We start from the raw sequence: 25,372 nt of genomic DNA on the forward strand, positions 1-25,372 counted from the left end.
AAATAATATGTAAGTTCTCACTTTTTGTTTAAATAAATTCATACATTATTATACGTTCAAATGGTAAAGACTCGTAACTTAAATATAAATAAATTTATAAATTAAATACAAAAGTGATTAATTAAAAATTAGATATATAATTACATCATCAAAATAAGTAATTAATATATTTTATTTAAATTCTATTTGATTGTAAACTGAGTTATATTAAGTGCTATAATTTTTTGAACTACATGCCCCACCTCTTTTTTATTGAATCTGTTTCTAGGAGTACTTTGAAATAATATAACTTTTTTTCTTTTCAGCTATTTCAGATTAATAATATGTGAAAATATTTTTTTCTTTAAAAGAATAATGCGTTCTGAAGTGTGAAGTAGGAGAGAAGGGATTTCATAACCTCTTCTAATTTTATTTTATTTGTCTCTCAAATTATAATGTGTACATATATTTTATTAATTATGGTTATAATTTATAGTAAATTTATTTATTTTAACATATAAATATATTAAATAATTAATTTAAACAATAATAGAGGTTCATAAAAATTTAATTAAAGTAATTAAAAAATCAAGAGTGACCATTTGTGGAATTAAGACTACTACAAAATATTACACATTTTATTTCTATCATTTAATTTTTAAATAAAAATTAATGGGAAAAATTATAATATAAAATTTATATGACCAGTAATATAAAAATAACAAAAGAAACCAAGTTAACTAATTAAAAGTAAATAAACAAACAATTATTTTATAATATTAATATTTTTCCAAATAATTTCAATAATTTTATTTTATAGCAGATGGAAGTGTAAACTCGCAGTGACAGAAACCCAATCCAAAGATACGCAGAATAACGGGAGCGAAATGGCTGCTGCACTGGCACCAGTCACTTCTCTCCGATTAAGCCCTTACTCAGCCAAACGCTTTCTCTCCTTTTACCCCAAAACCCTACTAAAACCTCAGGCTCTCCCGCCATTACTCCGTCGCCGCCCGTTTCAATTTTACGGCATTGTTCCGGCGACAACTCGACGGAGATGTTTCTGCAGCATAATTTCTGGAGCACCGCAGTCAGGCAAGAGTTCAACTATGGAACTTGTCGAAAAAGCGAGTAAAGTTGGGGAATTTAGGAGGAAATTGAAGATTGCTGATATAAAAGTAGGGCCTGATGAAGGATTAGACCGGGTTGGCCAAAAGCTGGTTGTTCTTGGTTGGGTCAGGACTCTCCGGGTTCAAAGCAGCGTCACATTCTTGGAGGTCAGTGTTTATTTTTTTGGTTTCTTCCATCAGCTGTGTTTTCCTCGTCTGGTGAGTACTTGACAAAATGTGTAGAAATAGGATATCGGTTGACGGGAAATTTAAAAATCTTAGATTAAAATTTACATAATAACTATTGATAATTCACTCAGTTTACAGTAGCTGAATCGCGCGTCAAAACTAGGCACTGGAATTTTGGTGCATGATTATGGCAAAAAATTGAAATGTGTTCAGGTTTTTTAGGCTATGATTGAAACAAATTAAGAATTTTCCTGGTATTTGTTTTGAAATTTATACTTAATTCAGTTAGAGGACAAATTCTATTAGAAGTCATAAAAAAATACGGAAAATTTCAATTGAAATTAGAATAACGTATCCCAAATAGAATTAAGCAATGAGCTTAGTTTATCCTTTTAAATCTGGATTTTTTACATTTTTTAATCTAAGTATACGTGTATTTCTGAATGGATTTCATAAGAATGATTGATACGTTCCAAACATAGGCCTGGAGTAATTTTTTTTGAAGTGACAGCTTTATTAGATACTGACATATACCTTGAAGTGATTTTTTTTTCTCATTTTTCCTATGGTTATAGGTTAATGATGGTTCATGCCTTTCAAACATGCAATGTGTGATGAATCCGGATGCAGAAGGTTATGATCAGGTATTTTAGGATAGAATTAAATCCTTTCTTTAAGTATTTGTAATATAGTGTTTAATTTCATCCATTTCACATTCTTACATTAATTTAGGGATAAGTAATTGATAATGAGAGGAGTATGATAAATGGTTTTTGCAGTTGATTTTGGGACATTATTTGCAAATAATTTTATTGGAACATTATTGGAAAAGCTTTTATATGTTTGTTTTTGGTATAATTATTGGAAACTATTGACTACCACAAATGATAGTTTATTCTGTTTACACGTCTTTGGTTATGGAATTTTAAAGGCCCTGCAGCATTTTTTTTTTTTAATTCTGAAATAAGATTATGAACATCAAGATTATTGACTGCAGAACTAGAGGATAGAGTACATCAAGGGGTAGTCATTCACAATTCAGTCTTGAGTAAGTTACTTGAAAGATGATTAGAAGAATTCACAATCTTTAGATTGCTGGAATCTGAAATGGTGCATAAGAAATTGTTTCCTAGAAGGATGGAGCCAAGGCTGAAGAGGAAACAGTTGTTGAGTGATTCTTGAGGTGGAATGTATATCCTTACCTATTTGTATTTGATTTCAGTAGAACCTAGACAAACTAAGCTATCAAAAGTTGCAAGTGAAATGTTGTCTGTAATAAGCATACTTTGTTGGTTTTCCTTTTAGGGTTGTCACCACAAAGTCCTGCATGTTTTTACCATTATATCAGATTGCTCATTTTGTTTTTAGCTACTTTCTGAGTTATTTGGAAAGAGAGAAACAGAAAATCTTTTGAACGGGGAATTTTGTTTTTAGTAGAGTAAGAAACTCATACGCTATGTGTTTCATTTAAGTGTAGTCTTCTTTCTTCTGCTAATGACTAAGGAGATCTTTTGATGAACGTGTAAATTCCACTATTGTATCTGGGCAGTACTCCCTACAAAATTTGTTCTGTGTGTGTTTTTATGTGCTTTTGAAGGGCTGAATCCCATTGTCACCCTTTCCTACGGTGCAAGTTGGCTAGGAATTTGGAACATTTGGATTAGGTGTCTTGATACTTTTCGAGCCATGTGGGTTTCTCGATTCCCTTGATTGAATTTATTTTTTAAGGAAGTTGGAATATTTGGATTAGGTGTCTTGATACTTTTCCAGTCGTGTGGGTTTCCATTCCCTTGATTGAATTTATCTTTTAAGGGAGTTGGGGTTAAGTAGGAAGCTAACATCCCCACGAGTGGTGCTCTTTTTGCGGGGTTTTGATTTTTTGGTTGGAGGTAGTGCTAGAATTCTTAAGTATTGCAACTTCCCTCCCAGTCTTTGGGACAGGTTGACTTTATTGACTTCTCTGTGGGCTAAGGCTCATGAATGTTCTAGAGATGTCTGACGTTGCTGCAAAGGGATTAGGGTGTTGTTCTGTTGCTTTGCTTATTTCTTCCTCCAGTTGTTTTTGGAGGCTTTTGCGGATGTCTTAACCTCTTTACTTATACTTTTTATTTCTTATCTCTATCAATAACATTTCTCTTTTCATCTATATTTTCAACCTATCAGAAGAAGTTTGTGACTCAATAAGACAAGCCTATAAAAGGAGCCCTGCTCATGAACTGAGGTAGCTACTTCTCAAGAGGAAAGGAAAATTTAGGAGCGGACACCTTAATCGTAGAAATCAAAGATAGGTCAGTTGACTCGAGTAAAAGAAGAAATAGCTTTAAGATTTGAAAGATTAAAGTTAGGTAAGGTTCATCAAAAAATTTTCATGTGAAAATATAGAAATGCAAGGTGTGTTATATAAGATGTTGATAGGTCAGACAAGGTGTCAAATGATGCAGTAGTCAGACTTGGCTTGACATCTGTGGGGAATTCTAGTGAGCCTCCTGTTATTTTTTTCCCAAACCTCAATCAATTGGTTTTGAAGTGGCCTTTGCTGGTTAGTATTCTGAAATATAATAATACTCTATTATGCATCATGCCTTTCATGTTATAAGTTGTTTTGTTAACAATGAAATCTTTTAGCTTGTTAATTTTTTTGATAGTTAAGGTTATGTGGCTTATATAGTTGTCAATTATATGTTTATCTCAAGCTCTGGAGTTTATTAACAGGTAGAATCTGGAATAGTCACAACTGGTGCTTCAATAAGGGTGGAAGGTGTTGTGGTAACAAGTCAGGGATCAAAACAGAAAGTGGAGCTAAAAGTTGACAAAATTGCAGTGGTATGGTTTTGCTTGTCATTTCTGATGATTGTTCGATTATCCATTCATGACTATGATGCACAATATTTGTCTTTCAGTTGTTGATTTGATAATGCAATCCAGCATGTTTTGGTAACTTTTATTCTTCATTTCACAAGAAATTCAACCTCTTTTGCATATACATTTATACAGGTTTATAGATGCTTGTTGTCATGCCTCCTTTACATAATTTTGTCATTGTGGATTCTTGTGTCTTAAGATTGCAGACAAATAATGTGAAATCCGAATTTGTACCCTTGTGCCTGAAATGCCTTTGTCTCATATAATTTACTTAAAAATAGATGATATGTTGGTATTTAATAAGGTAATTGATGTTTTGGGAGTAAAACCTTATATTTCTCATTGATGAAATATATGAATACATGCAGCCATATATATAGGAGTTATACCACAAAATCCGAAGTATAACTTCCTTATTTAAGAAATATAAAACATAATAAATAATTAATAATAATAGAATAAAACCCTAAAGTATAATAAAGACTATTTTACTAAAATAGCGTCTTATAATCTGACAGTAATGATTTATTTTCCACATACGAGATGGAAGCTTGACCTGCAAATTATTTTTGCAATGTAATATTAATTGGTTATCTGATGCCCACATAAGCTAACAATAACTTTCATGTTTAATGATGCTTACAACTATATTTATTGTTTATTGGGCTATGTTTCTGTATTAACTTGTTTTATCTTTCACTCTTTCTTTTCTTTTCTTTGTTGGGAGGATTCTTGTCCTCAGTTGGCATGCCATACTCTTCTCTCCCTGACAATATATGTGTTTGTGTGCATATATGTTCTTAAGAAATGACTACAGGACACTGTCTTTGCAATCCACTTGTACATTTTATGAGTACCATGATGGGCAACTAATCTGGCTGTTATTCTGAATTTTGGATGCTCACAAATTCTTCATCCATTACAGCCTCCTTGTTAGGGGTAGCATTTGGATTTCTTGGTCAGTTCAGTTTGGAATTTTTCAAAACTGAACAAATCAAAATTGCCAAGAGAACTGACTGAACTAGTCGATTTGGTTCTGTTCCAAAATAACTGATTTATATTATTATTTTATATATAATATATTTTATATTATTATGAATAATAACATAAAATTTAAAATGTACAGTTATATATTTAATTAATAAAATGAGATATAAAATTAAAAATTAAAAGACCAAAATAACCAAAGTGCTTGATTTCTGAAATAACCTGTATGAATTCAATCGGTTCCTTTAGTTGGTTAGTCTTTATAGTTTTCTTGGAAAAACAAAAACTGCATTTTGCTCACCTCTACTCCTTGTTGCTGACTTAGTTGAAATTTTGTTTATTTTGATCTAAACTGAGGGAAGAGTTACTGTAAACCTTTTGCCACAGGGTGTTCAAAGGGTGTTCAAGGGTATTTGCGGTGGTTGCAGGAATGGTTGGATGTTTTAGTAATGAGTTCCATATATTATGAAAGTCTGGAAAGCCATCTCACAAGTAAAACACATTTTCTTTCTCTTATCCATATAAAGATGGGGATGACTTGAGAGTTCTCCTCTTGAAGAATCCCTGGATTGGCTATAGCCCATTAACTAACTTGTTTCTTCCTTATTTGTATAGTATTTCACACAGACATAAAGAACCCATCTTGATGTTTGTTTGCACTTATATTGTGATACTGTTGCTTGGGATTTCCATGTCATTTAGAAGCCCTGCAGGGGACCAATGGTTGGTTGACCCTATTAAACTTGCTAGAGTCTTATCAATATTCACCACAACCTGAGTGCAGACTTTGGACCTTGGCATAATATATACCTGCAAATCCTTCTTTCAGTACATTATCCACTTTTTTTTTTTAAGATAAGAAAGGTGTATATTAAGTACATGGCATCAGGGGAGTATTGCCCATGTACAAAAATATTTACAGATCAGTTAGTACATCAATAACCTTTCCAAAATCATCTCACTCGTAGAGATCATGATCTAGCATTAGAGACCTAAAAGTCTGTATCCACCTATCTCTAATTTTGGACAAATGCCTGACACACCTATCAAACACTCTATTGATCATTTCTTTCTAAATCACCCAAAAATTGGTTAGAGGTATGAGATTTACAATTGTTTATTTCTTACACACTTTGCCCCAAGCCCAAGTTCCTTCGTAACTGTCCCCGCTATCACCCAGTTGATGTTAAGCAGACTATAAACCAAAGTCCAAATATTTACTATAGTAGTAAATGGTTGCACGATTTTGCATTCTTCATACACATATAACAAGAGTTAGTCATGATGTTGCCTCTTCTCATCAGCATGTCAATAATTAAAATACATTCTCAGCTCGCTTCCCAAGCAAAAAACACAATTCTTGGAGGCCCTAGTTTTTCAAATATGTTGAGCCAGAAAACTTACATGCTCTCAGTTGCCCCTGGCTAAGTGATTGTAGTAGGAATTAACTGTGAACATTCCATTGCTCTTTAGCTTCCAAACTAGTTTATCGTGTGTATCATTCAACTACATGTTAGACAATAACTGATCAAGCGCCACAAACTCATCGATCTCCCAGTCATTAAGATTTTTGGTCAAGAGCAAATTCCATCCACCCATACCTTCCTCCTTGTAAAACAACACTTCACCATCATATTCTTCCTCTGTGCAATGACATATTTTCTAGGAAAGAGGTTCTTGAGACTCCCCTCCTCAATCCACACATCATCCCAAAAGTGAATTCTGTTGCCCCTACCAATCTTCCATTTAACACATTCTAAGAACTGATGTCTCCTACATCCTATTTTCGTCACAAACTCCTCCCAAATGACCTCACCACCTTCCTAACTTCCCTTCTCTCCATCTTAGTCCCCCATCTAGCCTCAATGATCTTGCTCCATAACTTCTTCTCCTCCATAAGGTACCTCGACAACCACTTCCTTTGTAGAGCCCTATTCATCTCAACCAGCAATCTAATTCCCAGAGCCCCCTTTATTCACAAGCTTCTTCATGTCTTCCCATTTTACCAACTGATATTTTCTATTTCTCTCATCATCCTCCCATAGAAAACGACACTGAATATTCTCCAACTTCTTTGCTACCCTCACAGGAATGGTGACGGCAGATAAAAGATAAATAGGTAGAGTGGTGAGGGTGCTTTTAATTAGTGTTAATCTCTCACTTTAAGACAAAAAATTTCTCTTCCAACTCGCACGTCTCTTCTCAAATAACTCAATCACTAGGTACCAAGTTTTCACATCTTTATATCTAGCTCATAAAGGAAGTCCAAGGTACTTGATCGACAATTGCACCGCTTGGCATTCGAGGACTACAGGAAGACTATCCCTGTCGCCTCTATTTCCCATCTTGACCATTTCAGACTTGTTCAGATGAATATTCGGTCTTGATATCGCTTGAAAGCACAGAAGAACACATTTAAGATTCAATATCATATTCTCATCGAGTTGACAGAAGCTCAAAATATCATCTGTAAAGAAAAGATGTGAAAGCTCCACTTGTTGATCACCTCTCCCCACCTCCACCCCTCTTATTAAATTAACTTCTCTAGCTTGAGAAAGTTATATGTTCAACGCATCCATTACAATAATGAACAATAAGGGAGATAATAAATCGCCCTGTCTTAACTCTCTAGAAGTCCTGAAAAAATAGACGGTCCATCATTAATCATCACAACAAAAGAAGTTGTCGTTATACACACCTTCATCCACCCTCTCCATTTCTATCCAAAACTCATCAGACCAACATGTAATCAACAAACTTCCAATTAACATGTCATACGTCTTCTTCATATCAAGTTTGCATAAGATACCAGCCTTTCTACTCCCCACCACCTTATCAACCATTTCACTAGCTACAATTGCTGCGTCAAGAATGTGTCTACTCCCAACAAAAGTGTTGACACTCGCCAATCACCTCTCCAAGTGCCATAGACATTTTGCCAACTTTTGAAATAAGCTGGTAGATACATCCTGATAAGCTAATAGGCCTGAAGTGTTTAATATTCTTCGTCCCTTTCATCTTAGCGATCAACACAAGAAAAGTAGAATTCAGAGACTTCACAAAAGTACTACAATGATAAAGATTCCTGAAAACTTCTATTAGACCGTCCTTGATGATGTGCCAAAAAGTTTGTAGAAATCTCATGTTGAAATCATCCAGCCTCGGCGCTTCGTCACCATTGCAACTTCTAAGACCTTCCAAAATCTCTTCTTCGAAAAATTCCTTCTCAAGGTTGTCTCTACTTGTCGGATTGAGCTCATTAAATTTAATCCCATCTAGCTTCAATCTTCCCTCTAATTCTTCCTTGTAAAGCCCTTGGAAGAAAATGTTAGTTTTCTCTCTCATATTATCATTGCCCTCAACCATTCAATTATCAATCGATAATTCATCCACAAAATTGCACGGTCTTCTAAAGTTAGTCAAACAACGAAAGTACTTCGTATTATGATCCCACTCCTTCAAGCATTTCTCCCTTGCCTTTTGTCTCCAAAATATTTCTTCCATGCACAACTTATTTGCTAAATCTACTCTCAACATTTCTCTTTTCTCTCCATCCTCCCTGCATCGTCCCCCCTCCCTGTCCAACCTATCTAACTCCCCTAGCTCCTCCATTAATTCATTAATACCCTCTTCACCCTTCACCCTTTCCTGCTTAACCCAATTTTTTATAACAACTTTTAACATTTTGAGTTTTTTGGCCACCTTGTAGCTTGCCTTCCCCTCAACCACTGTCTCCTTCCATCCACCACACTCCTTAAGCCATCTATTGTCCAACTTGAAAGGGATCGGTCCCTATTGGATGTCATCCGAAGTGATGCATTTAGGAAAGTGGTCTAATATCATTCTCTGCAGCACCTTTTGGCAGATACCTAAAAAATCAAGAAAACAATCATGTGAGAGTAAAAGTAGGTCAATCCTTGAAAAACCCGGAGGATTCTTTGATTTGTCCATGCCCACCTCCCCCCATCAATGGTAAATCCACCAACCCCAAGTCATCAATAACAACTCTGAATTCCTCTACACAACTCCTAGAAAAAGTGTCACCTGATCAGTCCCTCTGCCTCAACACCGTGTTGAAATCGTTCCCCATTTGTCGAACTTGATTGCAATTATTAGGTAGAGAGAGAGTGTGTTTTTTTGGGGGCCAAATGCTGTTCGTACACTGATGGTTTGGTCCAAGTTGGGCAGAGGTGCTCCTTGGGCATGATCTGTGGTACTTTTGGTAGTGCTTTGAAGGGCTCTTTCCTTCTATTTTCTCACTTGTGAGGTTCAAGGAGGCTAAGGTGTAGGATTATTTTGAGATGTACGGTGGTGGAATCCAATGAAACATTCTCCTCCTTCACAATCTGAATCAGTAGGAGATTCATAGAGTGGGACACTCTTTTTTAAAGGATGGTATTTTCATGTTAAATCCTATTACAAACTTATATATATGCCTGATAATATGCTTGATAAGTTCCCCTTGAAGCACATGTAAGAAACAAAGGCCAACCTTACGATTGCTTTTCTCATTTGGGAAGCAGCTCTGGCAAAATTTTAACCATTGACAATCTCATGAAGAGGGGCAAAATCATGGTGAACTAATGCTTTCAGTGTCTTGGTGAGTGTAAATCCTGTTTCTACCTCCTTGGGTTGTCATGTCTCAGCTAAGGACAAACTCTGGGCTTGGAGTGGCATCCCCACTCCCAAGAAATGAAAAAAAAAATCTCTCTTATTCCACTTTCCATTTTTTAGGTCACTTGGAAAGAGATGAACCAAAGAGTTTTTGGTGACTCTTTTTAACCCTTTTGCATCTATCTGGAATCGCTGTTTTAGAGCTCTCAGTCTCTTGTATAGGGATCTTCTTTTGCTGGATGATGTAAATATAGTTGATCTGTTAGACAGCTTCCCTTTGTAATTCTGTATATAGGCGATACCCCTTGGAACCCTTTAATCTTATTTCTTTTTTCTTCTCAGAAAAGAGATTGAGAGAGAAAAAAAATAGAGACGGAAAGATTAAATATTCAGGAGTTCTTAACTTTAATATCTCTTAACAACTTTTTGTCCTTCGAAGAGTCAGAAATGAAGACCCAGGGAGAGAGTTGACCTAAACTGCATTTATTAACTATCCGTCTAAAAAGTTGTTAATGTATTAATTATTATCTTATTGAAATAGGTTAATAATAAAAAGCTTTACTTTTCTTAAATCAATATTTTTTTTTTGAAATAAAAAGTGTGAAATAATATTAACATGGTACCAAACAATCGGGGGTATACCCCTATACAAAAGCTTTACAATGTTGTTAGTGAATCAATGACATGCCCAAAATCCACATCATTAATCATGTCATGCCCTAACAATAAAAACCCAAAATAATACAATTACCTATCTCTCAAATTATACAAATCATTAGTTTTACTCTCAAAAGCTTTAGAATTTCTCTCCTTCCAAAAAATCCAAAACAAAGATAAAGGAATTAGATTTTTCAACTTTTTCTCAACATGCATCCTATCCCAAGCCCACAGTTCCTCCCTAATAGATTCAGCCATCACTCAGTTAACATCAATCATACTAAAAATAGCATTCCACAATCCAGAGGCCACAGGACACCGCAACAGAACATGCACACAGCTTTCCTCATTAGCCATACACAAATAGCACCAGTTTGAAATGGCCAACCCCCTAGTTTTAAACTTATCAATTGTCAAGATGCATTCTCTACTTGCTTCCCATGAAAAAAAAAAAAAAGCAACTCTAGGGGGAACTTTTGCCTTCCAGATCTGCCTAGAAGAAAAATAAAAACTTATCACGTTTTTGTCAGTTAAGTGCTTGTAATAAGATTTGACTGAAAAGACACCACTTTTATCTAACTTCCGCAGCACCCTGTCCTTCCCAGCAGACGACTGTTGAGCAGCCAATAACAGTAACAGATCAACTGACTGAAAAGACACCACTGTTCTTAAACCAATATATGTCTAAACTCTCAATTGGTCTTAGGATCCTGATACCAAACCTAGTAAATGCTTAAATCAAATTTCAAAAGAAAATAGCATATCAATTGCTAAGCCTACAGCCTGTTGAAGCTAGAAGTAGATTTACCATATTGCATATCTGTATAATGATTTACTCATCTCATGTTCTTGGTGACTGTGACTTGAGGCCGTCTGTCCTTTGAGACTTTCTTCTGCCTTTTACATCCGAATGAATTATGTCTTTAGCTGCTTTCTGAGTTCTCCTTCTGGTCATTATCTCATGAAAAACAGATTAATATATTATTTCAATCCTGCCATATCATGCATCAGATTGTAATCTTTAACCTGAAGCTCCCTGTTCTTTGAGAATTTTTTTTCCCGTTTTACATCGGAATGAGATCTCACTGGGCTGGCTTTCCTAAGTTTTCATTGTAATCTATTATGTCATGAAACAAACAGATGAATTGGGTTAGTGCTAAGGAAGTATTTGGATCAACAATCTTAGCCAAATTAATAGGGGAATTGAAATTTTCTAGTTTGTGTTGAACAGGGGCCCATAAAATTACCTTTACAATATCCTGGCTATCTTGAAACAGGGTGAAGAGGCCCAGGGAATAAGATTTGAATATTCATGTAAATCATGTTGGTCCTCAATGTGCATCATGTAAATTGTGTTGTCCTAATTGCTTGTGTTTGCTTGCCTTTGTACTAATCACTTTTATCCTTCTAATAGGTCGGCAAAAGTGATTCTTCTTATCCCATCCAGAAGAAAAGAGTCAGCAGAGAATTTCTGAGAACTAAAGCTCATTTGCGTCCTAGAACGAACACATTTGGGGCGGTAGGATCTTGTTTATTGCTTACTAAAGTTGTTATCTATTGTCTCTTAAGTCTGCAAGAATAGTTGTCTCAGACAAGCATGCAAGAATAGTTGTCTCTTAAGTAGAAAATTGGCCATTTGGTTAAACTGGGAACTAAAGGTGATTTATGGGTTATTGACAAAAATTTCATTTTCTCTTCCTATCAATTAAAAAAAGGATTTTATTTTCATTTGCCAATGCTTATTACTGTAACAAGATGCATTTTAGTACAAGTTATAAATTTGTTTTACGCATACAAGCAAATAAAATCTGTCTTTGCTTTACTTTTGCCACTTTTTTAGCTGATATTTTTCAATTTCATCAACAAAGAAATCAATGCCTAGGCTTAGAGTTTTGTTAAGTGACCCAATACGCGCCTGATATGAGCACTCAGAAAATTTATGGTAAATCTCGAAATTATTGGTACTACTAAAAGTGCATGGAGTTGAATATATTATGACGCTTTTCCTTATTATTTTTTTGAAGGCTCTATACTTGGAAACTAAAAGAACATGTAAGACTCTCTCAGGCATTCTATTCATCATCTTTTGGAAGTGCATGGCTTTCTGAAACCTTTTAGCTGCAACTTGAAACAAGGGTGAAAAAAAAGAAACTATGGTAATATGAGGAAGTGAAAAGAGTATGCTGACTTTTCAAAGTGAACAAATATTTCAGAACATCTCAAAGTTCAAAGTGAGACAATAAAATTTGAAGAAGGGAGTAGCTCATTAGACCTAAAACTAAAATTTGAATAATGAAGACATATTGTGATTGCCTAAACTCCAGTAAGGTAGAACCTTAGAAGTTACTAAAACCTAAAGCACTAATTATCAACTACACCAGAAGGGTTTCTCTATTATTGTGTGTTTCATGGTGCAAGTTCTTGTGTGCTCTGGTTTTAGTCTCTAAAAGTAAGGCAAAAATCTTTCCATCTTGTGCTCAATCTCACAACTTCATGATGCTTCATTTAATTTATCTAATTCTTTGATGAATGTTGTTCCAATTTTTTGCTGCCTCTCTTGAATAGTAGTTGCAATTTATTGTATTTTTCAATTTTTTACTATCTTGATAAGCACTTGAGCATTTGGTTTCTTTTAATTTTTCCGAATAATTTTTTCTTGCTATGTATAAATAACTTTTTGGTTAGTTGTTTTCATTCTTCTTTTCTAGTCTGATAAATGCTTAAGCATGGAGTCAGATCTTTATGTGGGCATGCCTTCTGAGGTGGATTGTTATTTCAGGATACATGTTTTCCAGAATTTTGGTTAACTGTACTGCTTACTAATGAAGGAAAACTCAATTCTGCAAATGCTCTCATGTGCCTTTTGTTATTATACTTGGAGCAATAACATGCACCTGTGTTAGTATCTCACTTTTAATGGTGCAATCTGGTTGTAGGTTTCCAGAGTCAGGAATGCCTTGGCATATGCCACGCACAAGTTCTTTCAAGAAAATGGATTTGTTTGGGTCTCAAGTCCCATCATCACAGCTTCAGATTGTGAAGGAGCGGGTGAACAGTTTTGTGTTACTACTTTGGTATGATCTGTAGCTTATAAAAGTTAAATTTTAAAGTTGAGCTTTTTGTAAGGATTAATCAGGTGTGTCCCCTTATGTTTTGACAAAAGTTATAAGTTACTATTTCTGGCTTGACATACACATCACTCTCTCAGAGAGCCAAAAGTAAGCATCAACATTAATTCATCAATTGCATTCTTATACATTACATATTCCTATTCATGTGGTACCCATGCTATATGGGAATGGTTAATTTGTATGTGATCATTTGCTTTCCAGTTTGCTTTGCTAATCAGTACCTGATTGGAGATGAAGGGTTTCAGATTCATGTCCATATGTTTATGTACATCCATACTTTGATATGAAAAATTCTGAATGTACCATTGACGATTATTACTAGTGTGATAATTTTCTTACACTCCATTTATTTATGCTGTAGATATTGTTCTAACCTGTGCATAATTTTTTATTTTCTAATAGATACCAAGCTCCAATGAAGCTGCTGATTCTCCTGTGGACACAATTCCAAAAACAAAAGGACTAATTGATTGGTCACAAGTGAGTCCCATTTTCAATAACTTTTTTTTTCAAATGGGCAAACGAAAGGATATTAGTAATGAGATTCACATTTTTCATTATTTTGGTATAATTTAGTAATGAGATTCCAACATGAATTGAAGTACGGCATTTAAGAGGTATAGACATACCAAGTCTTCTTGCAACTGTCACGTAAGATGGTTCCGAACATCATTAGAATTGACTACAGAAGGATATTAGGACTGTCATCAAATTGATGTTAATAATTTTCTAACTGTAGCATGAGCACTAACTGAACTGAAAAATTCAACTATACCATTTGGACGACATATGCATGCTTTGATGGAACATTTCTGAATTTTTAAGATTTTCTGGATTTAGAGGGCCTTGATGAGATGTTCAAGAACTCATTTTCTGTATTACAAGAACAGTTATCCAGATTACGTATCTATATTATTTTCAATAAGAAATCAAGCATAAAACTTAATGAGCGACAAAAATAAAAGAAGGAAGAGGAGACATAGTTGTTTGTCTTGGTGCAACAGTTGTTGTCAATGATGTGGTGGAGGAGAGCGATCATGAAGGTTTGGTGTTTAAAGTGATTTCTTGACGGCCTTCCTACATCTTTTTTTTTTCTAAGTTATTGGGAGATTGCTAAAAGAGAATTTGGTTAAAATATTTTCAAGAGTTTTTCCTGAATAGGAAGATAATACTACCTTGAATTCCACTTATAATTTTTTTTGAAATAAAAATAATATTCGTTCAAGCACCGAAGGGTTGCAAACCCACGTACAAAGAAGAATTCCACTTATACACTTTGATTCATAAAAAAAGAGGATCTATTTTAGATCAATTGGTAATGATTAGGGAGAGATTTGAAGAGATAATATGCCTCCAATCAAAGTATTTTTGTTACTGGTAAGCAGATTCTTGATGCTTCTCTCACAGGTAAAAAGTAGAATATATGAAAAGAAAGAAGAGGGCCGGTCTTGCCCTTTAAGTCTGTTTCAGAAAGCATATGATATTAGTTGGTTTTTGAAAAGTCATATCTTTACAGACATGTCAAACTGTCCGAATAAAAAGTTTGTACTCATTGACAGCAAATCGTTTGTCAAGATTTGTCAAACTGTCCCAATTGTTTGTTTGGGCTGTTAGGGTTAAACTGGGTTATGGCTGGGAGTGTGAGTAATGAGTTGTGGGCGTGGGTGAACATTTGTAAAAAAAAAAACATCATTTGTTCCTTATTCCACTTACAATATTTGGGGTAGTGTGGAAGAAAAGGAATGGAAAAACTTTTGAGGGTATAGAGACTAACTTTACAAACATTGAAGATAGATGAATTCATACTTTTTGTATCTATTTTGTTGGGTCATAACATCAAAGACATGTGCGACTTTGGTGTGGTCATAAACCACTTGATTGACATGTAACTAGTTTGTATTTGGGTGTTACCCCTTTGATATCTTGTACATAATAATATTTTCCTTTTATTTAAAAAAAAATTGGCAGCAAATCGTTTGACATAGCATGGGTAGAAAAAAAAATGGACAAGTTGAGAATCAATAAAAATAGGTATGGTTTCAGGATCTCAATTTTTCTGAATACAGAGGAAGTTCGGTGGTTTGTGGAGATCGTGAGCGACTTCTGCTAGAATAAGGGGAGTCAAACATGGGGCAAAAACACAACAGTAAAATCCACTCTCTCAGTTTGGCGCTCGGGTGGAACAAAAGAGGTCGCTTCCTTGTCCTATTCGAGTCATGGGGTAAGAAATTTAAAAGAATATTTATCCTAGAAGGAATTGAAGCTGGAGGTTGGTGGCGAATGATGAAATCGGTCTTTGAACTTACCGAAGTCCCTATTATAAACCCTTTCAAGGACCAGTCCAAGCAACTACAATATCCTCCTATTTCTGGAATCAACACTTTTTACAAGATCCCCCTTCCTGTATCAACCGACCATTCTCAGGACCCCTCCCAAGTTAAATGCCCACACTGCCACACGGATCTCCACCTTGAGTAGAAACAAAGAAAAACCTTCATTGAGGCAGTGTTTCCGGGCCCTAAAGCAACAATCCGAGCAATGAGGAAGGTACCCGACCCGCTCTACTGTCAGAATTTCTTTGAAATTCAAACAAGGTTCGGATATCGAGGATCTCTAACACGCACAAAAAATCAAATCCTAACCCTAACTCAAACCCTGAAAGCTCATAAACTGGCTCAACCGGAAATTAATCTCAACACCATCGGGCCAAAGTTGAGATTCTCAGGAGCGGAAAAGGGCAAAGGAATAGAGCACATTGGGCCCAGCAAGGATGCAAAACAATCTTTCAGGAAGTTTGGCATCAAGGTCCCAAAATTCAAATGGGTATGGAGAACCAAGCAATCGACCCGCATCAATCCCTCCCTAACAGGTAAAAACTCAATCACCATCTTTCATCGTGGGAGTTTTGAAAGTGCCAAAGGAACTGAACAGATCACTCTCGAAAAAACCCTAAAGGATTTAATGCCGGGCCTATCGGGGTGCGCGACCGATAATCCTTCACAAAAGAAGACATCTCATCTTCTCAATAAGTTCGATGATACTTGTGGCAAAAAGGAGCTCTCAGGTGTTTGTTTTCCACTCTCCTCATCTTCGTCGCTCTCTGGTCTCGAAATAGTTCTTATACTTGAGCCAATGTTTTATCTACCTCTTTTACTGTCTACTGAACCATACATGGAATTGATTGAGCTATCAAATGTCGTGACTCATTGTGACAAATAATTTTACTTTACATGGGTAAGACGAAACATTCTTAGAGTCAAACTCTTGGGGGTCACTTTTGAAGGCTGTGAAGAGCAAGCGATGACATTATTTGCCATCTTGGAGAAAAAAGCCATGGAAAAAAAGAAAAGCAATGAGACAGCCAATAGGGGAAAGAAAAAAATGGTTGAGGGTGGATCCCATGAATTAAGAAGACTACAATTTTCTATCAACTATAAAGGGAGAAACAAGGTTGCATCCAACATCGGAGAAATGACTAAGGAAATTTGATGATAAATAAAATCATATCATGGAATATTCGGAGTTTAAACGATTCAAAGAAGAGAAATATCATCAAGAATATCGTCAAAAGTGTGTGCGGTTCTCATGATTCTGACTGGCTCTATCTTCTGGCGGAAACCGGATTTGATTTGCTTTCAAGAAACCAAAATGGCCATCATCGACAAGAATGTCATCAAAAGTGTGTGGGGTTCTCATGATTCTGACTGGCTCTATCTTCTGGAGGACAACACTGCTGGTGGTATCCTCATTTGTTGGAGATCAAAATTAGTGGAATGTACCGACTATATAAAAGGTGAAACTTCTATTTCTTGCTTATTCGTCAATTAAAAAAATAAAAAAATGGTCATTCTTGGAATTTACTGCCGGGGACATGCATCGGACAGAGAAAAATTATGGAATGAGCTGCTCCAATGTCGATCCAGATGGGAGAAAAATGGGATAGTGAGTGGGAACTTCAACATGGTTATGCACCACAATGATCGATTCGGAAAAAAATTTTCTACTTCTATGGCTCAAGAATTTAAAGATAATATTGACAATCTGAGGCTGGAAGACATTCCTCTCAAAGGGAAAAAGTGGACTTAGAGCAACCAAAGAGACAAGCCTTCCCACTTCAGAATTGATAGATTCTTAATATCCATTGAGCTTCTTCTGTCTCTGCTGGGTCTCAACCAAAAGGTACTTCCTCGACTCATATCTGATTATTTTCCTATATGCCTTACTTCTGATGGGATCAAATGGGGACCAACCCCATTTCGATTTGACAACAAGTGGTTATTAGTGAACAGATTTAAGTTCGTGGTCAGCTTGACATGGAACTAACAGATTGTAAGAGGCACAACAAGTTCAGACTCTCTAAAAAGCTGATCAGACTCAAACAGGAAATTAAATCTTGTACCAAGGAAGTAGGTTTAAAGGAAGAAAACAGAACTAACGATCTGCTGTATGAGGTTGCTGAAATGGATATTTTGGAAAGCGATTTTGATCTACTTCCTGAACATGCTAAGAAAAGAAATAATCTACGTGAGGAACTTGCTAACAGACTGCATTTGGAAGCTGTATCCTGGAAACAGAAAACACGTAAAAAATGGATTAGAGATGGAGATAAGAACACAAAGTTTTTCCACTGTTTGCCGAATCATAGAAGAAGAGTAAACTATATGGAGGAATTTTTGGTTAATGGTCAATTGGTCAGCGGTAACGAAGCCATAAGAGAAGTCGCAAAAGATCATTTCAAATCCTTATACCAAGAAACTGTTGAAAACGGTCGAAACTCGATAATATACATTTTAGCAAGATAAATGATGTTGACGGAATAACACTTGAAGCTGAATTCTCTGAAGAAAAAATTTACAACTGTTTAAAAGAAAGTGATGGTGACAAAACTCCAAGGCTTGATGGCTTTAATCTAAAATTCTTTCGAAAATTCTAGTATGTACTAAAAAATGACATTCTTGAATTTTTCAATGATTTCCACAAGAATGACTCATTTGTCAAATCGATCAACTCCACTTTTTTGTCTTGATTCCTAAAAAAGGAGTCAACAGTTTCACTGATTTTAGACCAATCAGTCTTGTGGACAGTTTTTACAAATTATTATTTAAGGTGTTAGTTAGAAGACTCTCTAAAGTATTAAATTCTATCATCGGGGACTGTCAACATATTTTCGTTGAAGACAAATTTCTGATGTCATTCTAATTGCAAATGAAGTGGTTGACGATCTTAATAGAGACAAAAAGAGGGGGCTACTGTGTAAATTGGATATGGAGAAGACTTTTGACAATGTGAGCTAGGACTTCATAGACTATATGCTCAATCATTTTGGTTTCAGTTCAAAATGGCGAAAATGGATTAATGCTACATCTCCACAACAAGTTTTGCAATCATGGTCAACGGTGGTCCTTCCACTTTCTTTGCTTTTAAGAGGTTGTGCCAACGCGACCCGTTGTCTCCATTACTTTTCATTATGGTTAGGGAAGCATTAAATAAGCTTATTGAGCAAGCAAAAAATTTGAATCTCATTAGAGGAATTAGAATGGATAAAGAGAAAAACATTGAGATCACTCATTTATTCTTTAACGACGACACCCTAATTTATTAACAACCTGATGTTAATATGTTGCTTAATCTTAGATGTATTCTTCTCTGTTTCTAAACTATTTCGGGGTTAAAGATCAACATGTCAGAGTCTGAGATGGTGGGTTTTGGGATTAATAACATTGTGGAACTTTTTGTTTCGGTTTTGAAGTGCAAATTAGCAACACTTCCCATGAAATACCTTGGAGTCCCTCTTGGAGCAAAACATAAAGATCCAAAAAGTTGGGATCCAATAATTGATATTCTTGATAAATGTCTTGCTGGATAGAAAAGAAATTACTTGTCTAAGGGAGAGAGATTGACTTTGATCAAGAGCACATTATCAAACCTCCCAACTTACTATCTTTCTGTTTTCATCATCCCTACAAAGGGTGACAAAATCCTTGAAAATTTACAATGCAGATTTCTATGGGGAGATGAGGAAAATAAGAAAAAATTCCGTCTCGTAAATTGGGAAGAGGTGAAAACTCCCATCAGTTTTGGTGGCCTTGGTTTGAGAGCCTTAAACACTTTAAATAAAGCCTTACATGGTAAATGGGTGTGGAGATATTGGAATGAATCAAACAGTTTGTGGAAAAAAGTTGTTGACTGCAAATGGAACGTGAAGGGATGCCTAAATCAGAATTTGATAAACCATAGTAACTATGGTGTGAGTCTTTGAAAGAGTATCTCTAAAGTGGGCAATGAAGCTATGCACTGCTCTAAATGGGAGGTAAGCAATGGTAAAAAAATCAAATTCTGGTCGGATATATGGTGCGAAAACATTAATCTGCAATCCCATTTTCCCCAAATTTATGCTTTATCCAAGGACAAACTAATGAATATTGAGCAAACATTTGATAAAAGCATTGACAGGAGCTGTAATATTGTATTGCACAGAAACTTGGATGATTGGGAACTTGAGGAGTTTGAAAATTTGATGGCTTTGCTGGAATCTACAAGAACTAGCAATAGAGAAGACAAGCTGATGTGGACTTTGAATAACAGTGGATCATTTAGCATCAAATCCTTCTATAACCACATTGCTGGCCAAAATAGCAGGATTAAGCAGGTATGCCCAGCAAAAATGATATGGAAGGCAACTGCACCTCATAGAATCTTTTTTTTTTGCTTGGGAAGCTTCCAAAAATGGTATACTTACCATAGATAATCTCATGAAAAGAAGCATTATCCTAACAAACAGATGATACTTGTGCAAGAATAATTTAGAATCCTGTAACCATCTTTTGCTTTGGTGCCCCAACACTTATTTTCTATGGTCCATGGTTGGTTTACTTGGAATCCGTTGGGTCATGGCTGGAACTGTCAAAAATGAATTGCTTGCATGAGAAATGATAAGCAGAGAGAACAAAAAATTCAAACTCATACTTCTTACCATTTTCTGAGTTATTTGGAAGAAAAGAAACAATAGAGTTTTTTAAGGGAAAGAAGACAACTTTAGCAATATTTTGAACAAATGGTTCCATATTTTTGGTTCCATAATACTAGAACACAGCGTCACCCATCATGATGATTTAGGGTCAATTGTAAATATGTTAATTGACTTGTAAATCCTTTTGTACATGGATTGACGCCCCTTTGGTGTCCTATTTCAATATATTATTATACTTTTATCTATAAAAAAAAAAGCATAGAGACAACTGGGATTTCTGGATAAATTATGGCCAGGAAGGTTTGGGGTTAGATGGAGATCTAGGATTGGAGGTTGTTTATGGGGAACCTAAAACTAAAGCATGGTTGAAAGGTCAGTTAGGGGTTGGGCAAGATAATCTTGTACCTTCATTCTTGTTCACTTTGGTAGATAATGCCCCTAGCAAGATGTGAATAGGGGAGTTGAGGGGGGTTCTGCGAGAGATTTATTAGCAGGAAGTGAAGGACATTGAAGTTTCTCATTTGAAATTTATAGATGACACTATCTTCTTTTTTCCTTAGAGTAAGAATATTTTCTCAATGTCATCTCTATCGTGTAGATTTTTGAGGCCATCTTGATGTTGAGGAATTTGACAGTTTATCATGCATCAGTTTGGACGAAAATGTCATTAAGAACCTTGTGAATCTAAGTTGGGTCTAATATGCTGGTTTAGTCATTTATCTAGTAATGCTGCTTCAATTAAAAAAAAAATCTATAAATGCTACTGCGAATAATCATGTACTTCTCATGGAATTTTGTGGTTTGAAAGGTTTCTAGATTGTTAGAGAGTTAGAAAGGAGTGTTTTCCTCTTAAGGGGTTAGGGTGACTTTATTGTAAACATGTCTGTCTTGCATTCTTTTATACTATTTATCCTTGTTCAGAATCTCATCGACATCCTTGAGGACTGACAAAGTCAAGAGGAGTGTTTTTCTCTTAAGGGGTTAGGGTGACTTTGTTGTAAACATGTCTGTCTTGCATTCCTTTATACTATTTATCCTTGTTCAGAATCTCATCGACATCCTTGAGGATTGACAAAGTCAAGAGGGAATTCCTTTAATTGGATATTAACAAGGATGCTAAGGATCATCTTGGTAAATGGAATTTGTGTTGTCTTCCTAAGAAAGAAGGGAATTTTTTTATTGAAAGTAAAAAATAAGAAAGAGGGGGAGCTAGGTCTTTGGAATTTTATGCCAAAAACATTGCGCTAATAGCCAAATGGTTATAAAATTTTCAAAATGAACCTGAACTTGTGGTGTATGGTGGTGAAGAATAATTTCAAGTTGCATCAAAATGGTTGGGATACCAAAGCAAAATTTAGATTACTTGTAATAGCCTTTGGATTGCTAATAATTCTTTTGCGCTTTATTTCTGGTTAGTGTGCAGGATGGGTCCCACTTTTTCTGTCTTTTTTTTTTTTTTACTCAAAGCAACAATTATATAATCTTTTCCTTTTGAGGAACCCCAATGATTGGAAATTTTGAGCGTTGCTATCTTTGATTACTTTGTTGGGATCTTTCTACTACTCCTGTTATAATTACGGATTTAGGTATTCTATTTCCTCGGGGTTTATACTTGTAAAGCTTTGTTTCACCATTTTACCGACAGTCATAATAAATGAAACTTTGACCTTATTTTGGAAAGTGAAAGCTCTACTTTAAGGTTATAGTTTTTATTTGAACTATGATTATAACAGTAACATAAATGACTTGCTTTGGATTCTTCTAACTCAAGATACTCTTTCTCCAAATGTGTGCTTCATGCACTTTAATAGAGTTCCAATCCAATAATCACTTCTTCTTTGTTGTCGGATGGTGTAGAGGGTTTGGACTAGATTATGGTTCTTTATCAGAGTATTGGGCTTAGGATGGTTTAAATGTAAAAGACAAAATTGTAAATGTTATTCCTTTAACAGTTTTTTGGGTTATTTGAAAAGAAAAGAATAGTAAAACTTTTAATAGTGAGGAGAATAGCATTATTAGAATAAAAGATAGATGAATTCATTATTTTGGTCTTATATTGTTAGGTCATGACATTATTAGTGATGAGGATTTTAAAAATGTCGTTGACACACTAACATTATTATAAATTTTTTGTACATGGGCGGTACTCATGTTTTGGTACCTTGTTAATATATAGTTTACACTTTTTATTTCAAAAAAAAAATGTTAGTACATCCAAAGACGAGTTTAGAAATTTTCTCTCATTGGAGCAAACTGAAAAAGTACTGTCATTATATCAGCAAAGAATTTGATTTTTTATTATGGGTAAAAAATCATTTGACTTTATTCTTTTGTTACATAGTCATTTAAGCCTGGAATTTGTATTTGTTAATCATCTCAACTCCTTGTCTGTATGCATCTAGAAACCTTTTATTTATTTTTTTTATGTTTTATTTTATGCCAAAAAGCACATGTTATAAGCTTATCTTAATTGTTCTTTTCTCATAAAATCAGCTTTATCGGTTATGATATATAGCATGTTTTAATCTTCCTTCCTCTTTTTCACATTTCAGGATTTTTTTGGGAAACCTGCATTCTTGACTGTCTCGGGCCAACTGAATGCCGAAACATATGCTACTGCCCTTTCAGATGTACAATTCTTCAATGCTTCCCATTCTAATACGGAAATAGAAAAGGCAATCAGATCAAAAATTGTGTTCTTTTTGCTAAGGTTTTATTGTGATATGTTTTCAGGTGTATACATTTGGTCCTACATTTCGAGCAGAAAATTCTAATACTTCAAGGCACTTAGCTGAATTTTGGGTGAGCACTCAACTCTATATCTACTTGTGTATTTTCTGCCTGTAAAAAATCTTGCCTTATCAAAAGAGTATCTAATTTTTAATTGTGTTTTCCCTTCTATTCAAGATGATTGAACCAGAACTTGCATTTGCTGATCTGAATGACGATATGGCCTGTGCAACTGCCTATCTCCAGTATGTAGTATGTTACTTTTCACATTCTATTCTCAATTTGATAGTCTTTGAGTAGACTATATACTGGGAAGCATGCAGGGTCCTTAAGTTTAATGAGTATGCAAAAAGTTGCAGTAACATATGCTATTATTTGTTGAAGGTGAGATATGTCATTGACAATTGCAAGGAAGACATGGATTTTTTCAATACTTGGATTGATAAAGGAATCATTGGTCGTTTGAGTGTAAGAATCTTATTATACTCTTCCTTCTTTATCCTTTCTGTATAAATAATATTTAATCCTTGGAAGTTCTTTTCTCTTTAGGACTTCTAGTTCTCCAGAATTTTAGATGCAGATTTTTTTTCTTCAATATATTTCATATTGTTATGCATCTGATGTCTTGGCTTTTATTTATCTAACAGGATGTGGCTGAAAAAGACTTTGTGCAGCTGACATATACAGATGCTATTGATCTTCTTCTGAGAGCAAATAAGAAGTTTGAGTTTCCAGTAATGCATGTTCTTATTATAATCATACCATTAAAATAATAGCTGCCTTTGAGAAAATGACATTTTTATGTGGCTTTGAACATTTTTATAGGTGAAGTGGGGATGTGATTTGCAGAGTGAGCATGAACGATATATAACTGAAGAGGCATTTGGTGGATGTCCAGTTATCATTAGAGACTATCCGAAGGCATGCAAATGCTACTCCCCCTTTCTCTTCTATAGATAATCTAGATTTAGTATGTTGAATTGTCAATTGTGCTTGGTACTCAGGAGATCAAGGCATTTTATATGCGCGAAAATAATGATGGAAAGACTGTTGCTGCAATGGATATGCTAGTTCCTCGGGTAAATATGTAATTTATGGAATCAGTTATCTTATAGTTGCTGGTTTCTGAAAGTTTGTAAAAGGTTTTGGATGCTTGAAGTTTTTTAACATTTGATTACTGATAATTGACTTTTGCTTGTCAGTACTTTATTCTGCTTTCCAATCAATGGAGAGACAGAAAAGCATACCCATATTTCGAGCACTCTCTCCACATACTTAAAGCACACTTTTAGTATACCAATCCAATTTTGATTCTGAAAATTATTTCTTAGCCTGGGTTCTGTGAATTGTTCGAAGCAACTTCTAAACATACTTCATCTTGTTTTCTTTGTAAAGTAAGCATGTTGATAGTCCTGTTTTTCCAGCGCATTCGTTTTCAGTTAGGAATAAACTTATTGCTATCATCGATACTGTCTTCCTTTTGTGTAAGGTTGGTGAACTTATTGGTGGAAGCCAAAGAGAGGAAAGGATGGAGTATTTAGAAGGCCGACTTGATGAGTTGAAGCTGAACAAGGAGAGCTACTGGTGGTATCTTGATCTACGCCGTTATGGTTCAGGTTAGTGGTTTTTCTTATGAAGAATATGAATTTTTCTAAGTTGCTGGTGTGGTTACCTGGTGTGGTTCTTTTAATGATAATCTCCAAGTATTGTCATTGATTGCAGTTCCTCATGCGGGCTTCGGGCTTGGCTTTGAGAGGCTTGTGCAATTTGCAACTGGAATGGAGAACATACGAGATGCAATTCCTTTCCCTCGGACACCTGGTTCAGCTGAGTTCTAATGCAAAACTTCCCTTGAAAATTTTGGTGTTTAATCATTTCCTCAAGCTTCTTTTAAAAAAACTCTATTATGTGTAGAGTTTCAGTATTTCATTTATAAACGAAATTTTGATTTATGATGTTAAAAATTTTTAAATAAATTAAAGTAGACAATAAAATATTAGAAAAAGTTTACAATGAAAAAATTAGATATATGAAATTTTAGATTTTAAACTTATATAATATATTATATGAACAACATGTAAACATTAACGAACTTATGGATAAATGGTTCAGAGCTTTGTGGAGTATTCTTGATTTATTTAACG

The 25,372-nt window shown here is 35.0% G+C and overlaps 1 protein-coding gene across 1 annotated transcript; it reads left to right on the plus strand.

The window, feature by feature from the left end:
- The first annotated feature begins 803 nt into the window (after window positions 1-803).
- Window positions 804-25,354, plus strand: NS1 (Class II aminoacyl-tRNA and biotin synthetases superfamily protein). The gene is made up of 15 exons (XM_022046208.2): window positions 804-1,256; window positions 1,853-1,921; window positions 3,990-4,100; window positions 11,812-11,916; window positions 13,334-13,471; window positions 13,931-14,008; window positions 23,051-23,128; window positions 23,232-23,300; window positions 23,406-23,480; window positions 23,613-23,696; window positions 23,876-23,962; window positions 24,054-24,149; window positions 24,233-24,307; window positions 24,718-24,844; window positions 24,951-25,354. The coding sequence occupies exons 1-15, from the start codon at window positions 867-869 to the stop codon at window positions 25,064-25,066; spliced, it is 1,698 nt and encodes a 565-aa protein (XP_021901900.1). The 5' UTR covers window positions 804-866; the 3' UTR covers window positions 25,067-25,354.
- Window positions 25,355-25,372: the final 18 nt, after the last annotated feature.

Source organism: Carica papaya, chromosome 4 (genome assembly GCF_054855325.1).
Source record: "Carica papaya isolate Zhongbai chromosome 4, ASM5485532v1, whole genome shotgun sequence".
NCBI lineage: Eukaryota > Viridiplantae > Streptophyta > Magnoliopsida > Brassicales > Caricaceae > Carica > Carica papaya.

Excerpts from the sequence above, each read along its gene's own strand:
- NS1 (XM_022046208.2), top strand. The coding sequence starts at position 867 with ATGGCTGCTGCACTGGCACCAGTCACTTCTCTCCGATTAAGCCCTTAC. Across the intron at positions 1,257-1,852 it reads GCAGCGTCACATTCTTGGAG|GTTAATGATGGTTCATGCCT; the intron begins GTCAGTGTTTAT and ends CTATGGTTATAG. Across the intron at positions 23,129-23,231 it reads ATGCTACTGCCCTTTCAGAT|GTGTATACATTTGGTCCTAC; the intron begins GTACAATTCTTC and ends ATATGTTTTCAG.